This window comes from Ylistrum balloti, unplaced genomic scaffold, assembly GCF_031769215.1.
Source record: "Ylistrum balloti isolate Yb309-2 unplaced genomic scaffold, AGI_CSIRO_Ybal_v1 Utg369764, whole genome shotgun sequence".
NCBI lineage: Eukaryota > Metazoa > Mollusca > Bivalvia > Pectinida > Pectinidae > Ylistrum > Ylistrum balloti.
The window spans coordinates 993,711-1,015,341 of NW_026781961.1; the positions used below are offsets into that span (position 1 = coordinate 993,711).

Consider the following 21,631-nt stretch of genomic DNA (forward strand, 5'->3'; position numbering starts at 1 on the left):
TGCTACATGATTGAGAAGAGGTTTGGTTGTCTCTAGACACGAATCTGATCAGCATTGTAACATTAGGCATGTATCTTAAAATCAACATAGCATGTTTAATGAAAATATGAGACATTCTTTAACAAAGATTATCAACAAAGAGTTTTCAATAGAAAGCTGTAATAGTTTACCTAGACCTCTATTCTAAGGTCTAGTAGCATCCTATTTTCTTATTTCATCCTACATACCATGGTAGCGTCTGATTATAGTGAATCAAGCGATATTCCAAAATAATTGTTGTTATGTTTCGGAGTTAACAAGAAGTGATATTGTAGATTTTGTAAATCTCTATCAGACAAGAAAGAGGTTGAGGTTTGACACACTTGTCACCATCCCAGTTGAATTGGACAGCTCAAACTTTCTGGATATTGGGGGCAATCAATTGTATTAAAACCAAATTTTGACTTCAGACTATTTTTATGAACTAATCACAGACAGATATAAGTATCATTGTACAGCGACCCACATTGTGGTCAGTCAATAGAAATGTAGGACATTGAAATGTTTTCTGTTATAAGTTATAAATAGAAGGCTACAGTTCTATGTTGTAAGTCCTTGATACAGTTCTATGTTGTAAGTCCCTGATACAGTTCTAGACATAGGACCAATAGTTACAGTATATTGTGTAGATGTATATAACAAATCCCTGTAGTATTGAGATAAAAAATCTATTTAGTGTGTCAAACAGTCAGCTTTATGATTCATTCTGGCCTATTACACTGATGTTTATGGACAAATTGACATATTTAGTAGGAGACCTTGTAGTCACTGTTCAGGTAGAGTGACCATTACTAGATCAAACTGACACCCACAGTCACATCTCCTTGTTTCAATGCTTATATACCAACCTTCCTTCATTTAGGAGACAGATTCCAGATTTTGTCTCAAGATTTTACACAAAAAATATCAGTAAATCTTGCATCAATTGTAGCAAATTTGACAGTAAGTACATGTGTTTTTCATTGAAATTCCATGAAGTTGACATTATTGTGGAAAACGCAACAAAACAAGAATTAGTGTAAAACACTATAGATGTTTACTGAGTTGTATCACTTCTCTGTTAACTGTTCATGGTTTTCACTGGTCACCAAATCTCACAGTTGACTGCCTACTTTTCTAACACGTTTCAAATACCTGCTGTCAATGTTTTCTCAAAAGATAATTAACTTGGGCCAACTCAAAATCTGTTGCAAACAACTGCCTGTTTCAAGACCTGTTCAAGTGAACTGAAAAAGTTGGTCGACTTTAAGAATCTGAGGTTTAAAATGCTTATAAGTTAAGTCAGCTGTAAGGTCCAAGGCTCATCAAGTGAATTTGTTCTTTTGTTACACTCAACAAAAGTACAATGTCACTGTCATAATTAGAGGCATGTTTGTTGCAAAAACTCCACTGTGTTTTGTGTTGTAAGGCTGTAGAAGAGATCTAACAAAGAGTATTGAAGTACACTTTATACACCTGGTATTAATAACCTTTCTAGTGTATTGAACATGACAGCGATTATCAAGAGAGATTGGTCAGGGTTGAATGAAACACACTCCCACAGAAATTCCTCACCCATATCACAATCTGACATATTTATGTACTGGTGCTGGTGGAAAAGATTTCATTTTCTATTGATAATAATGTTTGAGTGTATGGAAAAGTTAAAACGTTAGATATTTCAAGAAATGGAGATGTTGAAAGACTACCATATTTCTCACTGTCATCGCTGTTAATCATCTGCCTAATGATGTGTTTAAGGAGTTGTGGACCAAGTTGATAATGATGTGTTTAAGGAGTTGTGGACCAAGTTGATAATGATGTGTTTAAGGAGTTGTGGACCAAGTCGATAATGATGTGTTTAAGGAGTTGTGGACCAAGTTGATAATGATGTGTTTATGGAGTTGTGGGCCAAGTTGATAATGATGTGTTTAAGGAGTTGTGGACCAAGTCGATAATGATGTGTTTAAGGAGTTGTGGACCAAGTCGATAATGATGTGTTTAAGGAGTTGGATAAGTAACCAGAAATTGAATTTAAATTTGATATGGTTTGATGTAACAACTGAATCAGTACTTGTTTTTTGTTTACCAGACACAATTGGTACTTAAAGGTGAAGGAATTTGGAAATAGAATGCTGTGTATTCATGTTTCTTCAAGTTCAAAAATATTGATCTCCTGTCAGAAATCACCTGTGTTTCTCAAAGAAATGCATTTTGATAATTGAATTGCCTTTTCCATAAAAAATTTATAATGATGGAAAGTGTCTGTCATGGCATTTTATGATAATCAAATTACTGTCGCTCCTAGAGAGGTATTTTGTGATAATCAAATTACTGTCGCTGCTAGAGAGGTATTTTGTGATAATCAAATGACTGTCGCTCCTAGAGAGGTATTTTGTGATAATCAAATGACTGTCGCTCCTAGAGAGGTATTTTGTGATAATCAAATGACTGTCGCTTCTAGAGAGGTATTTTGTGATAATCAAATGACTGTCGCTCCTAGAGAGGTATTTTGTGATAATCAAAATTACTGTCGCTCCTAGAGAGGTATTTCTAAAATAGTGGCTGACGTTGCTCAGGATGGGAAATGTTGTTAAGTCAGGACGAACCGTCAGCTTCTCTGCCAAACATACAAAGTCAGCAGGGGTAGATGTGGAATCAGACACACAGACAGACACAGTGTCTGTCACATCACAAACACCTGACGAAAGTGTTCTTAAAACTTGGAAAAGGAGCCTTAGTAGAGGATTCTTGGCCAAAAAGAGAAAGAAATCTATTGAACCTGGTAATGACTATTGGTTGTTAAATGTAGATCTAAAACTAATCACACCATGAAGATAACATGTTCTAACTTTTCTCCATTTGTTACAGCCCAGACAAATGCAACTGGAGAACTCGACTTTTGTCCCACAGCAGAGTTTCCTGCCCTTCAGTACCTGGACAGTGTTGACCCAGGAAGTCGATCGGACAGAGCAGGACTCAAGTCTGGAGATTTCTTATTGGAAGTAAGTTACCTCCCCTCTAATGCAGTTGTCTCCCCCTTATCTCATAATAAGATGTTAGGAATGTTTTCATTAAATGTTTATCACTGTGGTGCTACAGTAATTTCTCAGCTTCCTTATGTCACTATAAACCATAATAATAAGATGTTAGGAATGTTTTCATTAAATGTTTATTGTTTGATGGCTGCTGTTGTATCCAGACAGCAGTAATGAGCTGTCACACTTAAGGCTATATCCTTCTTTACAACGATATTATTTCAGTATATTTATTATATTAAAGGGAGGTAACTGTAATGTAATACTATAATGTGTAAGTAGCCATTATATTTTATCCTAATATCTTGGATAATATTAGATCTCTCACAGCTTATCATAAAATACTGTTATAGCTTGGAATGACATAATCTAGAATGTGTATACATATACCTGAGTCATGTGACACTTGAACAGATGAGAAATCGACCTGATATTGATAATGTTTGATAAAATAGTTTCTGGAAACAGAAAGAAGATTTCATTCTTTGAATAGGGGATAGGTACCTGACCTACATATTTGTGTTCAGGTGTTGATCCTATGTAGGTATGAGGTTAACATGTAGTTGTCATGTGATCTGACAATCTGTGATAACTGGGGTTATGGGGTCAGCCTTGTCTGGGTAGCCTGGCATGATATAATTTTAAAACATTCAAAGGTCGAAGAAATTCAAATGAATATATGCAATCACCAATAGCTTAAGTAAAGGGAGAGCAAAAATTTAATACAGATCATCATACCAAATACATAGTTTTGTCAAATTATTAATTTTTCGAGTTTTTTAAAGATTTGTTTAAATCATAGATAACTCTGTGTATGTCCTCAAAATGGTACATAAAAGTTGACATGGATTATAGTACATATTCTACTGGATGTTGTGAGCAAGATTAATTAATAAAATCAAGTGCTTACCAAAACAAATATTTTTGAAAAACTACAAATTGAGCCCCATGAAGTAAATAATAGTTTTAGAGATTTCACTTGTGGTAGGAAAATATCTCTAGTCTGGATGTGTTAGTAATCAATCTATATCCTGTATGTATGTCGAGATTAATCGGAAAGGAAATGCAGAAAAAAAGGTAAAAATCACAGTGTTTTGTTTAGATTGGGATGGAGCCAGCTGAACATGAATCACGAGCCATTGATAGTTTTAAATAAGGGCTCATTTGTGTTGACTTTGTAGGCGTTGGCTTCTGTTATCACCAATTGTGATTTGTACCAGCAGATATTTGTTATGAATAATCAAAGACATTATTCTACTTAAATGGAAATGACATTACCTTAAAATCTTTTGATTACATGAATAGTTATAATTGTCAATATGATAAGGTATACATTTTCAAGGGTATATTTTTTCAAAACCAGAATAATTGATGTTAAGGGGCCCAGATCTGTAAATACGATATCATACTTCCTGTGTGATGTTAGGGGCCCAGATCTGTTAATACGATATCATACTTCCTGTGTAATGTTAGGGGCCCAGATCTGTAAATACGATATCATACTTCCTGTGTGATGTTAAGTGGCCCAGATCTGTAAATACAATATCATACTTCCTGTGTGATGTTAAGGGGCCCAGATCTGTAAATACGATATCATACTTCCTCTGTGATGTTAGGGGCCAAGATATGTAAATATGATATTACACTCCTGTGTGATGTTAGGGGCCCAGATCTGTAAATACGATACTACACTCCTGTGTGATGTTAGGGGCCCAGATCTGTAAATATGATATTACACTCCTGTGTGATGTTAGGGCCCAGATATGTTAATATGATATTACACTCCTGTGTGATGTTAGGGCCCAGATATGTTAATATGATACTACACTCCTGTGTGATATTTGGGGCCTAGATCTGTAAATATGATATTACAAAATCTCTGTTTTCTTTATCTTGTCACTTTTACTGTATCTTGATATTACTTATGTATTTTAATCCTTCTTTATTTCAGATCAATGGAGAGAATGTGGTACGAGCTTCACATGATCGTGTGGTGCAGCTGATTCGACAGGCGGGCGACACCCTCGCCATGAAAGTGGTCACAGTACAGCGGCAGGAGACAGCTGACCAGTGGCTTCAGCACCAAGATGGATCGATGACACTCCCTACCCGCGGGGGCAAGAAAGCTGGTGGGTATATAGGAGTATAGAGGTCATAAAGAACACTAAAGTATAAAATAGGGTTAGATATTCAACCTGCCATAGGGAAACAACAGAGACTTAGGTAGGAAACACTACAGGTATGGAGATGGTATAAAACACCACAAGTATGGTGATGGTATAAAACACCACAAGTATGGAGATGGTATAAAACACCACAAGTATGGTGATGGTATAAAACACTACAGATATGGAGATGGTATAAAACACTACAGATATGGAGATGGTATAAAACACTACAGATATGGAGATATAGGGTAGGATTCGTAGTCTCCCACAGGCAAACGAGAGAAATGATTTAGATCAAGAAAGACAGGTGGTCATTCAGGTTATTCCACATTATAAAGCCTGCCTCTGTCTCTGTAGTCTGAAAAATAAAAATCAATAGGGATTGTCATTGTCTGTGACGACGACGACGACGACAAAGACGACGACGATGACATCTAATTAACGGGATAAAAAATTACATAAAATGTTTTGAGGAAAAGAGATAACTTTGTTGTATAGGTGGATATTCTGAGGTGGCGTTTTGTCAGGGGATGACAGTTTTACACTAGAAAGTCTTAGCATGCTGTACTTAATTGTAGAACTCTGACACCTTCTCAACACTCTGTGAATGTTATTAAATTTATCAAGTTAATGTCATCAGTGTATTTTTTTGTCGTACAATTATTACTCAACATGCTGTGTCAATAATTGCATTAAAACTACCCAGTGTTAATATGTGACCCTTAGATTTGGTTTAGTATGGAATAGATGGTGTTGGTATAAATTGATGAAACAATGTTATGTCCTCCTATATACAGAGAATTTTTCTTCACTTTCCATCCATTAGGGATATGTAGTAAGAATTGTTCATTTTACTGAGTCTCTGGTGAGGTGAAATGAAAAATATAAGTCTAGTTTTATAAATCTCACATTAAATGTAAAGGAATGTAAGATTCTATTTATCACATAACTTCGATTTCTATATCAATTTCTTTGGTGACAGCCCTGATGGCATCACAAGGTATCTATGATGTGACAGAGTTACGAGCGTGATCAAATGAAATGTCTGTGATAACAAAATGATAATGTAGTGGATGTTATTAAACTTACAATAGTGAAGAGCCGCAATAGCTCAGTCAGTAGTCTCAGGGTTGGCTTACACATAGTCAAATGATTATAAGAGGTGCCTGGTTTGATGCTCTTTGGTGAAACTTTACCCTAATTATGTCATGTGACAGACTTCCAGTATGTTGTTCAAATGATAGTGAACCGTGCTGTTTATGGGGCGATAAACCCAGAAAATAAAACAACTGATAACGGGGTAGCTATGTGATAAATCCCCTCTAGAGTCTGATGTGATGGTGTAGCTTACCAGTAGACGTCAGTGGCAACATCCTACCTTATGTAAATACATGTGTAGAAAGACCATCAGCTGATTAAAGAAGCAATCTGTTGATTAAGGCTGTGATTGAAGAGACAATTTAAGTCAGGATCGATTTTTGTGCATTGTTTGGATAATTGTAATTAAAAATGACAGAATCTTCCAAGGATAAGGTTACAATGGACTTTAATGGATGTTTAATTATTGAAAGGCAAAATCTTCGAGATGTGTTTACAACCAATCCTAATTAAAATAAAATTAAAGAAAATAGATTAAAGCAGAAAAAGGTTTGATTTATGTTATCTTTGAAATATCTACATCTATATGTGTATAAGGTATGGTTGCCAGTAATAAATGTATATACTCCCTTAGATTGTTTTCTGGGTGTATACAACCAGCATGATAGGTGCATGTATTATAACTAACAATGGATCTGTTTGCAGCGCCCCAGCCTCCCCAGCGTAACCCTCACACATCTATCTCTCTGACCAAGACCCAGGGCAAGCAGATCGCAGAGGGCATGGCAGAACTAGGTAACTAAAATATCCAATCAGAATCAATCTTTCTTTTCAGCCAATCACAACCCAGGACACAGTGTGTATCACTAACTGGTGTAACTAATTAGACCTTCATTTAAATTGCTGATATTTTACTTAAAAATGAAAACTTGTCTGCATTAAGGTTTCAAAACCATCACCACCATATAGGTATAAAGAATTAAAAGTATCCTGGTATATGTAAATAAAGGAGTATACTCAGTAAAGGATTATTACTGTAGGAGTGGTGTTTTAATGTTAACAGTAAAATGTTACCATTCTATCCACACTTGTCAGATGATGTGTCATTGTGTTGAGGACTAAAATTCTGTTTTATCTGATTTAAGAAAAAGACATGGAAAAGGAATCAGCAAAGAAAGTCATTAATCGGGGTAAAATCTTGTTTACAAGTTCTGCACGAAGCCTTCACCACAAACAGATACCCTTCCCATATACCCTTATTTGCAGATGATATTTTGTTTGCTTTTTTAAATTTTTTTTTGCAAGAATATGAAAACAGTAAATGACATATATAACAGTTATCATGGTATTTTTAGATCAACACACACTTTTCAGTAAGACTTGTTCTGTCTTTTTTAGCATATTTTTTTTTTCTTAAAATGTGATAAAGATTATATTTTATAATTCTGTGTGACCAATTTTCGATGTGAGATTTTTGGTTTTGCTGTAACTCTGTTTTTACACATCTATTTTTTATTTGCTCCAACCCACTTGTGTGACACATTTGTTTTATTTGTGGTTTCACAGCTGGAACAAAAAGAAAATCAGTACAAGCTCCACTACCACCTGGTAAAATGTTTCTCCTAGTAGCATATCAGTACACTTCATGCTTGTACCACACCTATTAGCTCTATCTAGTCTGTCCCAAACAAGGCTTGGTCTCTTTAAGTTCTCCAGTGCTTGATCTGTCCCAAATAAGACCAGTGCCTGGTCTGTCCCACACAATTTCTTAAGTGCTTGGTCTGTCCCACACAAGTCCAGTATCTGGTCTGTCCCACACAAGTTCTCCAGTGCTTGGTCTGTCCCACACAAGTCTAGTGTCTGGTCTGTCCCACAAAGGTTCTCCAGTGCCTGGTCTGTCCCACACAAGTTCTCCAGTGCTTGGTCTGTCCCACACAAGTCCAGTGTCTGGTCTGTCCCACACAGGTTCTCCAGTGCCTGGTCTGTCCCACACAATTTCTTAAGTGCTTGGTCTGTCCCACACAAGTCCAGTGTCTGGTCTGTCCCACACAAGTTCTCCAGTGCTTGGTCTGTCCCACACAAGTCCAGTGTCTGGTCTGTCCCACACAAGTCCAGTGTCTGGTCTGTCCCACACAAGTTCTCCAGTGCTTGGTCTGTCCCACACAAGTCCAGTGTCTGGTCTGTCCCACACAAGTTCTCCAGTGCTTGGTCTGTCCCACACAAGTCCAGTGTCTGTTCTGTCCCACAAAGGTTCTCCAGTGCTGGGTCTGTCCCACATAAGACCAGTGTTTGATCTGTCCCACACAAGTCCAGTATCTGGTCTGTCCCACACAAGTCCTCCAGTGCTTGGTATGTCCCACATAAGACCAGTGTTTGATCTGTCCCACAAGACTTGACCTCTATCTGGTCTGACCTCTGAGTTTGATCTAGTCTGTCACTCAAAAGACTCTGCACCAGCTTGTTTTCCTCATTAACCCCCTACTGCTTTGTCTTCTACATTGCTATCCGATAAGTATGATATTAAGCATTGTCATTAGTTTCACCCCAAACAACACCACATCCCTCCCTTCTCAGCATTACCTCAATCCCATCAAATTTTATTCTACATGTCCTTGCCTTGTATACAATATTGAAATTCTATGGATGATCCCACCTCCCCATAACTCTCAAAACATGTCTCCATCCTATACTCAGACAAGGATATGTTACCTCAGACTTATCTCCTCTGACTTTAATTAGCTCCATTCTTACCCCTTGTGTTTGACGGTACTGGGTGTGGATGTATTGGATGAAAGTTTGATACCTGAATGTTTTTGGTGAATGAGTTTATGTCCTATTTGGTTGACTGTTTGATACCTGAATGTTTTTGGTGAATGAGTTATTTTTACCTTGAAGCGGTGATTGGATTGGTTTTTTTTCTTTTTATTATCAAATAATGCATGTCTCCATAGTTACAAGTCAAAATAAAAAATCCATCGTATTGATTACTGAATTTGTACTTAATTGGTTATGTACAGAAATACATGATATCATTTCATGTTTATATCACAGAATGCATTAGAACAATTTTATTTAGTTACAAGGATTATAGGGTAGTTGTGAGAATGGCAGTCAGGACAGTACAGTATAGACAATAGTAGTTTGTGTGATAGTATGTGTTAAACTTCAGAGCAAACAGATGACTTTCAGCACACCTGAGCTTTAACATGAAGGTTTTACATAAAAAGACTTGCAATCACATATAACAGAGATGTTTTTGGTGAAAAAGTTATTTTTACCAGCAAACTGATTGGAAGGCTTTTTTTTCACATTTATTATCAAATAATGCATCCTTCCATAGTTACAAGTCAAAATAAAAAATCCATCGTATTGATTACTGAATTTGTTTAATTGGTTATTACAGAAATACATGATATCATTTCATGTTTATATGACAGAATGCATTAGAACCATTTTATTTAGTTACAAGGATTATATGGTAGTTGTGAGAATGGCAGTCAGGACAGTACAGTATAGACAATAGTAGTTTGTGTGATAGTATGTGTTAAACTTCAGAGCAAACAGATGACTTTCAGCACACCTGAGCTTTAACATGAAGGTTTTACATAAAAAGACTTGCAATCACATATAACAGAGACTTTTTTTAGTTGAGAAAAAAGTTAATATCCCTACCAGCAAACTACTAAGGCTTCCTATGCACATTCAGTCCCACAGCACCTTCCTTTCTCAGACACCATCAGTCCCACTGACAATGTTTACACGGCCATCCTCCCTCAGACACCATCAGTCCTACTGACAATGTTTACAGGGCCATCCTTCTCAGACACCATCAGTCCCACTGACAATGTTTACACGGCCATCCTCCCTCAGACACCATCAGTCCTACTGACAATGTTTACAGGGCCATCCTTCCTCAGACACCATCAGTCCTACTGACAATGTTTACAGGGCCATCCTTCCTCAGACACCATCAGCCCTACTGACAATGTTTACAGGGCCATCCTCCCTCAGTCCCACTGACAATGTTTACAGGGTCATCCTTCCTCAGACACCATCAGTCCCACTGACAATGTTTACAGGGCTATCCTTCCTCAGACACCATCAGCCCTACTGACAATGTTTACAGGGCCATCCTTCCTCAGACACCATCAGCCCCACTGACTGTTTACAGGGCCATCCTTCCTCAGACACCATCAGCCCTACTGACAATGTTTACAGGGCCATCCTTCCTCAGACACCATCAGCCCTACTGACAATGTTTACAGGGCCATCCTTCCTCAGACACCATCAGCCCCACTGACAATGTTTACAGGGCCATCCTTCCTCAGACACCATCAGTCCCACTGACAATGTTTACAGGGCTATCCTTCCTCAGACACCATCAGTCCCACTGACAATGTTTACAGGGCCATCCTTCCTCAGACACCATCAGTCCCACTGACAATGTTTACAGGGCCATCCTTCCTCAGACACCATCAGTCCCACTGACAATGTTTACAGGGCCATCCTTCCTCAGACACCATCAGCCCCACTGACTGTTTACAGGGCCATCCTCCCTCAGACACCATCAGCCCTACTGACAATGTTTACAGGGCCATCCTTCCTCAGACACCATCAGCATTATAACCACTTATATCCACAGGAATCTGGCCAATATTACACAGTTATCATTGTGGATCAATGCTTTATAATTTTTATCTAGTTTATTTTCTTGTTTATAATGTTTCAGGTATTTTCTCTTGAATAACCACATGCATCATATTGTACCATGTACTAGTGAAGTAGATTACTAACAAAAATGTAAAAAGTGATATCACGATCTACACCGTTTTCAGCTACAACTGAACAAACAGTCTTTGCGATTCTAGCTGCTTTACAAATTAAGATACCATCACTGGCTATAAATGATGTACAGAGCTTACATGTTTCCACTCAATATTATTTTTGGCTTTTTAATGCATTTTTCTTAACATTATATTATATATAACATTATACTTAGCACATCACATGTTTGGTACCATTAGAATTCTTTATGAATTTGGTAGAAATGTAGCAATATGAAAAAAAAGAGAGACAACAAACGTAAAATTGGTGACAAAGCTTTCATAGTTTTCAAAGGGAGTTAACTCTTCACAAAATTGCTATTCAATAGCTTCTGTTCAGTTCAGTTATTTTATTTGTTTTGTTCTTTGAATCCGACATGTTTTAACAAGAGGTTTTTATCCTTCACAGATCAACTAGACAAGGTGTTGGCTGAAAATGACAAACAGGAAGTGATGTCACAGGAGCAGAAGACGGCATCAATACGATCCAGTCACTCTGCCAAACGCGTCTCGTGTGTGGAGCTTGGAGGCTTGGAAAATGGAGGTGCACATTCATCTGAAAAATACATGAGTCCATCGGAAATGAGGATTAAAAAATATCACCAAAAGAAAACTTCAGGTGGGTCCATTATCAGTATGGAAAGGTCACGAAGTACATCTGACCTTCTGGAAGGAAAACGGAATGAGCCAGTGTATGCCACTCCAGTAGCAGTGCCAAGTGTGGCTTCCAAACACAAACGCACTGCAAGTGGTTCTGGGGATGTAGTAGACAAATATGACTATGATGGTGCTGACAGTGTGTCATTAAAGAGTGCTTCTTCTTATGGCGGATCTACAGGCAACCTAAAAACAGCCACAAGTGAGCGACCTAAAGCACCACCTCCACCTCCCCCAGGTAGCAACAACGTACCAAAACGACAGGCACCAGCGCCACCCAAAAATGTTGAACCTGTGCGACCAGCAAAGACAGAACTAGTGACAATCAGTACAAATAAAAAAGTGTATGCCACAACAACTGAAATAAAATCTAGTCAAGTTGTTGACCAATCAGATCAATCCAGTTTCAAACCAACCAATCAGGTCAAAGTGACAGATGAGCCCAAAATCAAAATCAAATCTACAGTGGATGTTACAACATCACATCAGAGGAATGTTAGTAGTGCCTCCAAACGGTCTGATAGTAGTCATGATGATGCCTCAGAGAAACACTCTGTATCATTTGCTGAAGACAGGGTGAATGACAATGCACAGAAGTTTTTACAGAAACATCCCAATGCTCAGCTTCTTGTCACAGCAGATGTCCACATGCGAAAGAAAAAGGTGTCTGAGCCAGAGCCAGACTATGATGTGGAGAGCGATGAGGAGAATGACAAGGCCCGTAACTCTGTAACTGTCATATCAGTCGGAGACAGGAAGTCAAAGTCAGAATCAGCAAAACAGTTAACGATCAAACGTTCAGATATCCCATCCTCCCCAGTCTCAAAGAAACAAAAAGATGTGCAGATCCCTCCCCCTCCTAGGGAGCCTGCCCCTAAGCCCCCAACAAAGACACAGCCTCCTCATTCACCGAAGGCATCCTCACCTCCATCACCAAAGGCAAATGCCACACCTTCATCATCTAGGCAAGCCTCCCCTGCCCGCCAAGCATCGCCAAGTGCACCTACAGCCAGACAAGCCTCACCTGCACGTCAACCATCACCAGTTAGACAAGAAACTCCAAAAGAGAAACAGGTAGAGGAAATTGTAAAGGAGGAAGTGGAGGAGTTGCCAGTGTTTGCTCCTCCCCCTCCTGCCCCACCGGCACCCCCACCTCCTCCTCCTCCTCCTCCTCCAGCCCAGGAACAGTCATCCTCTCCCAAGGTAGGCATGCGACAGACAGGTGATGGTCCTACAACTTCACTACTGCCGACTGGGGACATCTTGGCTGCAGTAGAGAAACGACGTAACAGGATGGAGAATGAAGGACCTAAAGTAACACCTGTTACTCAGAGAAAACCAGATCCGAATGATAATCAGGCAGCCATTATAGCAGCTGTAGCAAGACGACGACAACACCTGGAGCAGAAGTCAGATACAGATATTCTTGACCAGATTGAGTCCAAGTTACACAAAACCAAGAAACTTCAGTCGGCCAAACTTTCCTTTTCAAGTGAAAGTATAGGCAAAAAAACAGAAGCAAAGACACAAGAAACACAGAAATCGAAAACAACCCCAATTGTCATCTCTAAAGCCAAACAAAGCACAGTGGGACCGTCAAAGGTGTCTACAAATGTCTCACCCAAGGCTGAGACAAAGGTCATACCAAAGGTCGAGACAAAGGTCACACCAAAGGTTGAGACAAAGATTACACCCAAAGTTGAGATGAAAGTGGAAACTAAGACAGAAATTGTCAACAAGAAAACTACAGCCTCTGCTCCAATGATACCATTGTTTGATAGTAACGCTGTGGGTAAATCCACTGAGAATAAAAAGGTTGTGACCAAGCAGAAGTCAGTAGAATCTGACAAGAATGAAAAGAAAACTACTACAGATTTCCTAGCAATGGCAGAGAAAGCCCGACAAGACTGGCTACAGAAAAAAGCAAGTAGCTCATCACTCTCCACAGGAAGTCCAACTCACACTACTATCACTGCAACTACAGCACGAGCCAAGTCTGAACCACCTAAACCAGTTGTGAAGGAGGCAAACTCCATCCAGTACTCAGGCAAACCCACATCACCTACACCTCTCACCACTAGTACCCAGCTCTTCAACACCAAACACAAACCTAAAGTCAATGGGGTTGCAGGTAAAAGCTTGGCCCCTACCCCTCTAAAAGCATCCAGGGACACCGACCTGATATCTCGCACCACCTCTATACGTGACAGGATTGCAAGCTTTGAGAAAAATAAAAAAGTTGAAGTAACAAACGGAAAAGTGCATGCAACTTCCCCCAAATCTCCACACTACAAAGTTCAGGGGGTGACAACAGACAGTTCGCCCACAGATACAGGCAAGTCTAGTGCTCTACCACCACCTCCTGAGTTTGGGGACATGATACATGTGGATATCATTCCACCTCCTTCAGGTTACAAACATGAGGACACAGACAGTGTGGTATCGTCTGTCTCTACTCTGTCTACACTGTCAGATGAACATGCTGACTCCGGCTACAGTTTATCTAAGAAAAATTCCTACGAGGACCTCATCCCTCCACCTCCCCCAGGCTTTGATGATAACACAGACCAGGGGTATGATGAAATGCCCGCTGTGATCCCTCCACCTCCAGACTTTGAGAGTAACAAAAACAATAATGTAATAGTAAAGCCAGTGAGAACAAACAAGCCATTTTCCTCTAAGGCTGTTGACACATGGCAATGTCTCGATGTTCTTGATTGGTTAGATAGTCTAAACATGGCATCATACAAACCTAGTTTCCAGGAACACTGTATTGATGGGAAAAAACTGGCAGGGCTCACACGCAATGATTATATAGAGTTGGGTGTCACACAGGTAGGGCACCGCATGAACCTTGAACGCTCCATAAAGAAAGCTGCGATGCGTAGCAGTAGTTTGTCTTGAGGTCACCAGTCTAGTTTTACACTGCAGGTACAGTGTATACGTTATTGCAAACTCTAATGGATTAAAGCTGTGGTGGTATTGATCTCGTGATCAGCATTAATCAGTGAACAGAACACAGAGTTTGTATACAGGAACATAAGATTTTATCATTCATAGGAATGTACCAGAGTGTCGTAATGGTCACACACATTTATATAGAAGTGAAGTAGAACCTGTGTTGTGATGAATATACATTGTGAAAGGTGAACTATTCTATATAGATAATGGGATACATTCCAGGAGAATCGGGTATATACTCAGAGTTCAGTGAAGTTAGTGACTTGATGATGGTGGCCAGTAACATTTACCCAACAATGTATCTGTGTGAAGTCTTGTGGGTCACAGTGACGGGAGATGTGCACTCCCCATGTTGTCAAACAATGGTGTAAGGACACATAGCTTTCTTATTGGTGAGATTTCTTGTAGCAGCATTATTATTCAACAGACTGCATGGATTATCTGTGGTGTGGATTGATATCCGGGGGATTGTTGTTAAAATTGTTGTAGTGATGATGTGGGAAGTGTACATTTGTCTTCCAAACTGGAAAAGTCATGCAATCGTGCTATATGTGTGTTCATTTTATTGGCTCTTTTTTTCTTATGCTTAGAGATCTACAGAGTTGTTTCCCTTGCCAGACTTGACATTGCAGTGTTGAGTCTTAAAAGAACAAATGTGATATTACAACATTGATACAGTAGATATAGGTATATTTATACAGATTCTGCACTATACAGGTACCTATAATATTGGGTCAGTTATTCCCTTAGTACTCAGTGATGGTTGTGTTTGTACATACAGTATACATATAACTACAGCGATTTGTTTTCTCCTTTCATTTGATATATCAGAGGATAGCAAGGTAGAGTGATATCATTTAATCATACCCAATATTCAGTTTATAAGAGAAAATATTTGGCTATCCAAACATGATCCTGCAAATCAGAGTTAGACAGTACTTAGGTAGTAAGCTGGGACATCATCTTGTATAAAATCATAAGATATGAATTTCTATTCAGTTGAATATAACATACACCCATGAATTGAAAATTAAAAACATTTTTTACTTGTAATGAAGATCGATCTGTAGAGAAAGCAACATTTAAATCCTTGTTTATTTTTACCTGCCATTTAGTGTAAACGTAGTTCACATCACCAGTGTGTGTTAACATGTACCATGTAATGTTTATGTTTTGTGTAATTCACATTTCATAAAGGTCAAAATGACCTACTTAATATTTCATCAGTATACAGTGACATTTATCCGTTAAGGTCACATGACCTAAATATATAGAAATTGAGTTCTATATCAGACATATGTAATCAATTATAGTGATGCATTAAACAGAAATTAACTACTTTATACTCATTTTATTTGTATAAGAATAATTAATGGAAAAAGAAAATTTCCTTGTTGTTTAATATACAACCTCCTTCAAAAACCTAATTGTCTCAAAGTAAAAGTTCTGTCTCTTCCCTATAATACAAAGAAGAGTCTAATCCATTGATCTGTCACTCAGTTTTCTCATTTTAATATGAAAGTTCCTCCAGATTAGGAGACATTTCTTCATCAGCTCCAAACTGATTCATGTTTACCAGAAGAAAATGATTATGATGTCCATGGTTTCCTTATTTTAACAGACTCAGATTACAGGTACTTGTTTTCCTATAGAAATGTCTTTAGGTTTATCCTTACCCATATAGAGGGTGTAAGGTTACCCAGACTGGCAGACTTATTATTGGTTCATGGTTACCCTCTGAATCTAAATATTAGGGCTATAGTTGGCCATAGAAACTGTTAGCAGGTTCATGGTTACCCACTGAATCTAAATATTAGGGCTATAGTTGGCCATAGAAACTGTTAGCAGGTTCATGGTTACCCATAAAAGCAGCCATTTGATCAAAGTTTACCTGTTGTGGAGTGGAGTATGAGGTTATGCTAGGTAGCTGGGTTAATTAATGACAAGTAACGGGAAGGCTAGATAGCTGAGTTAATGACAAGTAACTGGAAGGCTAGATAGCTGGGTTAATTAATGACAAGTAACTGGAAGGCTAGATAGCTGGGTTAATTAATGACAAGTAACTGGAAGGCTAGATAGCTGGGTTAATTAACGACAAGTAACGGGAAGGCTAGATAGCTGAGTTAATGACAAGTAACTGGAAGGCTAGATAGCTGGGTTAATGACAAGTAACTGGAAGGCTAGATAGCTGGGTTAATGACAAGTAACTGGAAGGCTAGATAGCTGGGTTAATGACAAGTAACTGGAAGGCTAGATAGCTGGGTTAATGACAAGTAACTGGAAGGCTAGATAGCTGGGTTAATGACAAGTAACGGGAAGGCTAGATAGCTGAGTTAATGACAAGTAACTGGAAGGCTAGATAGCTGAGTTAATGACAAGTAACTGGAAGGCTAGATAGCTGGGTTAATTAATGACAAGTAACTGGAAGGCTAGATAGCTGGGTTAATTAATGACAAGTAACTGGAAGGCTAGATAGCTGGGTTAATTAATGACAAGTAACTGGAAGGCTAGATAGCTGGGTTAATTAATGACAAGTAACTGGAAGGCTAGATAGCTGGGTTAATGACAAGTAACTGGAAGGCTAGATAGCTGAGTTAATGACAAGTAACTGGAAGGCTAGATAGCTGAGTTAATTAATGACAAGTAACGGGAAGGCTAGATAGCTGGGTTAATGACAAGTAACGGGAAGGCTAGATAGCTGAGTTAATGACAAGTAACGGGAAGGCTAGATAGCTGGGTTAATTAATGACAAGTAACTGGAAGGTTAATAAGTATGACGTTAATAGTCGTTATTAACACTGTAGTGTGGATCGGTCGGGACAAGAAACAAATAAACGCTGCAGTATCGACTGGGCAGGATAGGAAATTGTGTGCCATGTGACTTGTGCAATAGTTTATATTAATACTGATACTTGGATTCAGTTTGACGGGAAATATGTGAACAAATGTCACTTTGTTTTTATTTACAGGGCTGGCATCACTTGTAGGTTTTCATTTTACACTACATTTACTTAATTTGTGGAAATTTAGTTATATTACTGGTAGATCAAATAACTTGATTGAAATTTAAATGATAAAAAAAGTGTTTATGTGAATGTTTCTCTTGTCACTTTATCAGGTTTGTGGGTATAAATTCTCAGGTGTTGTAACATATAAGCCAAAATCTGATATAGCTAATTTATCAGAAACATTTGTACATGTAGCTGTATACAATAAATGAGTTTTTCAATTCAGTTTCATCTTTATGCATCAATAGGATTTTCTGTCCGATTCTTTGTGCATCAGTAGGATTTTCTGTCCAATTCTTTGTGCATCAGTAGGATTTTCTGTCCGATTCTTTGTGCATCAGTAGGATTTTCTGTCCGATTCTTTGTGCATCAGTAGGATTTTCTGTCCAATTCTTTATGCATCAGTAGGATTTTCTGTCCGATTCTTTATGCATCAGTAGGATTTTCTGTCCAATTCTTTGTGCATCAGTAGGATTTTCTGTCCGATTCTTTGTGCATCAGTAGGATTTTCTGTCCAATTCTTTGTGCAACAGTAGGATTTTCTGTCCGATTCTTTGTGCGTCAGTAGGATTTTCTGTCCAATTCTTTGTGCATCAGTAGGATTTTCTGTCCGATTCTTTGTGCATCAGTAGGATTTTCTGCCCGATTCTTTATGCATCAGTAGGATTTTCTGCCCGATTCTTTATGCATCAGTAGGATTTTCTGCCCGATTCTTTATGCATCAGGAGGATTGCCTGCCTAAATCTTTGTGTCATTGACTTTAAATACAGAACTGTCTTACACATTCCTCACACGTTGGGATCCTACTGGATCTGTGATTATGATGTATTAACTCAGTATCACTGTCACTATAATATTCCTCCTTTATTAGTGAAATAAAATGAAATCTAGCCTGTGCTCCTCTGTAAGTATTTTGCCTGTCATTGTTACAGATACTGGAGAGAGAACCACTGTGGAGGATTAACAATGTTCTGTTCAATATTATAAAGCCATACCAAACTCCCTCGGTTGTTGTGCAATATCATTAAGTTGTACACTCCAGATGGAGGATGTTAAAGAATGTATCAAGCCTGGTATTTACAGTGTAGATGATGACCTTTTTCAATTCTTATAAAGCATCGTTACAATGTACATTTATAATATGCAAGACTGGTTACTTATATCATATTTACATCATATTTTATACATTCCAAGGGGTATTAGTTTTGTCATCTCCTTAAACATTTCCTTCCTCCTCTCCTGTATCACAGATCAAATGATCTGTTTGTTGTCTTACGGAATGGTGGAAAAACTGATTTCTGTTTTCTCCATGCTACACAGCAAAAGGCCAAATCTTCTTCTGTGCTGTGGTATTCAGTTTACATTGTTTGCTTATTTCATTGAAATCAAAGAATCTTTATGTAATATATATTGTTTGATGTACTTACGGACTAGATTAGTTACGGGTGTGATGAGAAAGTGTAAAGTAAGGGTGTTTGAACGCTGCTTGATGCCATAGTTATTTTATAAATTGTTTATACTGGTGTACTTCATAGTAAAGGATATATACACAATATCATTGACGAAGGTATACACTGAAAATAATTTATTAATTTTCAAGTATGATGAATAATTTGAATATTAAATATATCACATGTATTTAACAGATTCTGGCTATTTTGCAAGAAAAGTTATTTTCGTATCATCCAATGATTCCTCATGGATCACAATAATATGATGAAATAAAATTTGAACAGTGCAAAAATGACTTGTGATTATATTGACAAATATTGTACTCATTAGGTTTTATGTCTTGTGTCTGTAACTACATGTATGTCCATCATCGTTCTTCAATAACCCACCTGTGTCTGTAACTACATGTATGTCCATCATCCTTCTTCAATAACCCACCTGTGTCTGTAACTACATGTATGTCCATCATCGTTCTTCAATAACCCACCTGTGTCTGTAACTACATGTATGTCCATCATCATTCTTCAATAACCCACCTGTCTGTAACTACATGTATGTCTATCATCGTTCTTCAATAACCCACCTGTGTCTGTAACTACATGTATGTCTATCATCGTTCTTCAATAACCCACCTGTGTCTGTAACTACATGTATGTCTATCATCCTTCTTCAATAACCCACCTGTCTGTAACTACATGTATGTCCATCATCGTTCTTCAATAACCCACCTGTCTGTAACTACATGTATGTCTATCATCCTTCTTCAATAACCCACCTGTCTGTAACTACATGTATGTCCATCATCGTTCTTCAATAACCCACCTGTCTGTAACTACATGTATGTCTATCATTGTTCTTCAATAACCCACCTGTCTGTAACTACATGTATGTCTATCATTGTTCTTCAATAACCCACCTGTGTCTGTAACTACATGTATGTCCATCATCGTTCTTCAATAACCCACCTGTGTCTGTAACTACATGTATGTCCATCATCGTTCTTCAATAACCCACCTGTGTCTGTAACTACATGTATGTCCATCATCGTTCTTCAATAACCCACCTGTGTCTGTAACTACATGAATGTCTATCATTGTTCTTAAATAACCCACCTGTGTCTGTAACTACATGTATGTCCATCATCCTTCTTCAATAACCCACCTGTGTCTGTAACTAAATGTATGTCCATCATTGTTCTTCAATAACCCACCTGTCTGTAACTACATGAATGTATATCATTGTTCTTAAATAACCAACCTGTGTCTGTAACTACATGAATGTCTATCATTGTTCTTAAATAACCCACCTGTGTCTGTAACTACATGAATGTCTATCATTGTTCTTAAATAACCCACCTGTGTCTGTAACTACCTGTATGTCCATCATTGTTCTTCAATAACCCACCTGTGTCTGTAACTACATGTATGTCCATCATCGTTCTTCAATAACCCACCTGTGTCTGTAACTACATGAATGTCTATCATTGTTCTTAAATAACCCACCTGTGTCTGTAACTACATGTATGTCCATCATCCTTCTTCAATAACCCACCTGTGTCTGTAACTAAATGTATGTCCATCATTGTTCTTCAATAACCCACCTGTCTGTAACTACATGAATGTATATCATTGTTCTTAAATAACCAACCTGTGTCTGTAACTACATGAATGTCTATCATTGTTCTTAAATAACCCACCTGTGTCTGTAACTACATGAATGTCTATCATTGTTCTTAAATAACCCACCTGTGTCTGTAACTACCTGTATGTCCATCATTGTTCTTCAATAACCCACCTGTGTCTGTAACTACATGAATGTCCATCATTGTTCTTAAATAACCCACCTGTGTCTGTAATTACATGTATGTCCATCATTGTTCTTAAATAACCCACCTGTGTCTGTAACTACATGTATGTCCATCATTGTTCTTAAATAACCCACCTGTGTCTGTAACTACATGTATGTCCATCATTGTTCTTAAACAACCCACCTGTGTCTGTAACTACATGTATGTCCATCATTGTTCTTAAATAACCCACCTGTGTCTGTAACTACCTGTATGTCTATCGTTGTTCTTCAATAACCCACCTGTGTCTGTAACTACATGTATGTATATCGTTGTTCTTCAATAACCCACCTGTGTCTGTAACTACATGTATGTCTATCGTTGTTCTTCAATAACCCACCTGTGTCTGTAACTACATGTATGTCCATCATTGTTCTTCAATAACCCACCTGTGTCTGTAACTAAGTGAATGATATACTTGTGACAGTGAAGGTTACTACCATACACTACCTACTGAATGTTTAACACAACTATACATGTAGTAGACCTTACCAACCAAGAGTGGACGTTAGATTTGTGATTTCTTGTTTGAAATATGAAGGAACGAAAACAAACAACCACA

At 38.1% G+C, this 21,631-nt stretch overlaps 1 protein-coding gene across 1 annotated transcript in view; it reads left to right on the top strand.

Annotated features, from left to right (window-relative positions):
• Positions 1–19,515, top strand: part of LOC132543787 (SH3 and multiple ankyrin repeat domains protein 1-like) — a 69,190-nt gene extending 49,675 nt beyond the window's left edge. Inside the window, exons 15-20 of the mRNA XM_060207311.1 lie at positions 2,890–3,023; positions 5,008–5,185; positions 7,028–7,117; positions 7,468–7,512; positions 7,889–7,930; positions 11,555–19,515. Coding sequence (XP_060063294.1) covers positions 2,890–3,023; positions 5,008–5,185; positions 7,028–7,117; positions 7,468–7,512; positions 7,889–7,930; positions 11,555–14,706 — 3,641 coding nt within the window. The 3' untranslated portion in view covers positions 14,707–19,515. The remainder of the gene's footprint in view (positions 1–2,889; positions 3,024–5,007; positions 5,186–7,027; positions 7,118–7,467; positions 7,513–7,888; positions 7,931–11,554) is intronic.
• Positions 19,516–21,631: the final 2,116 nt, after the last annotated feature.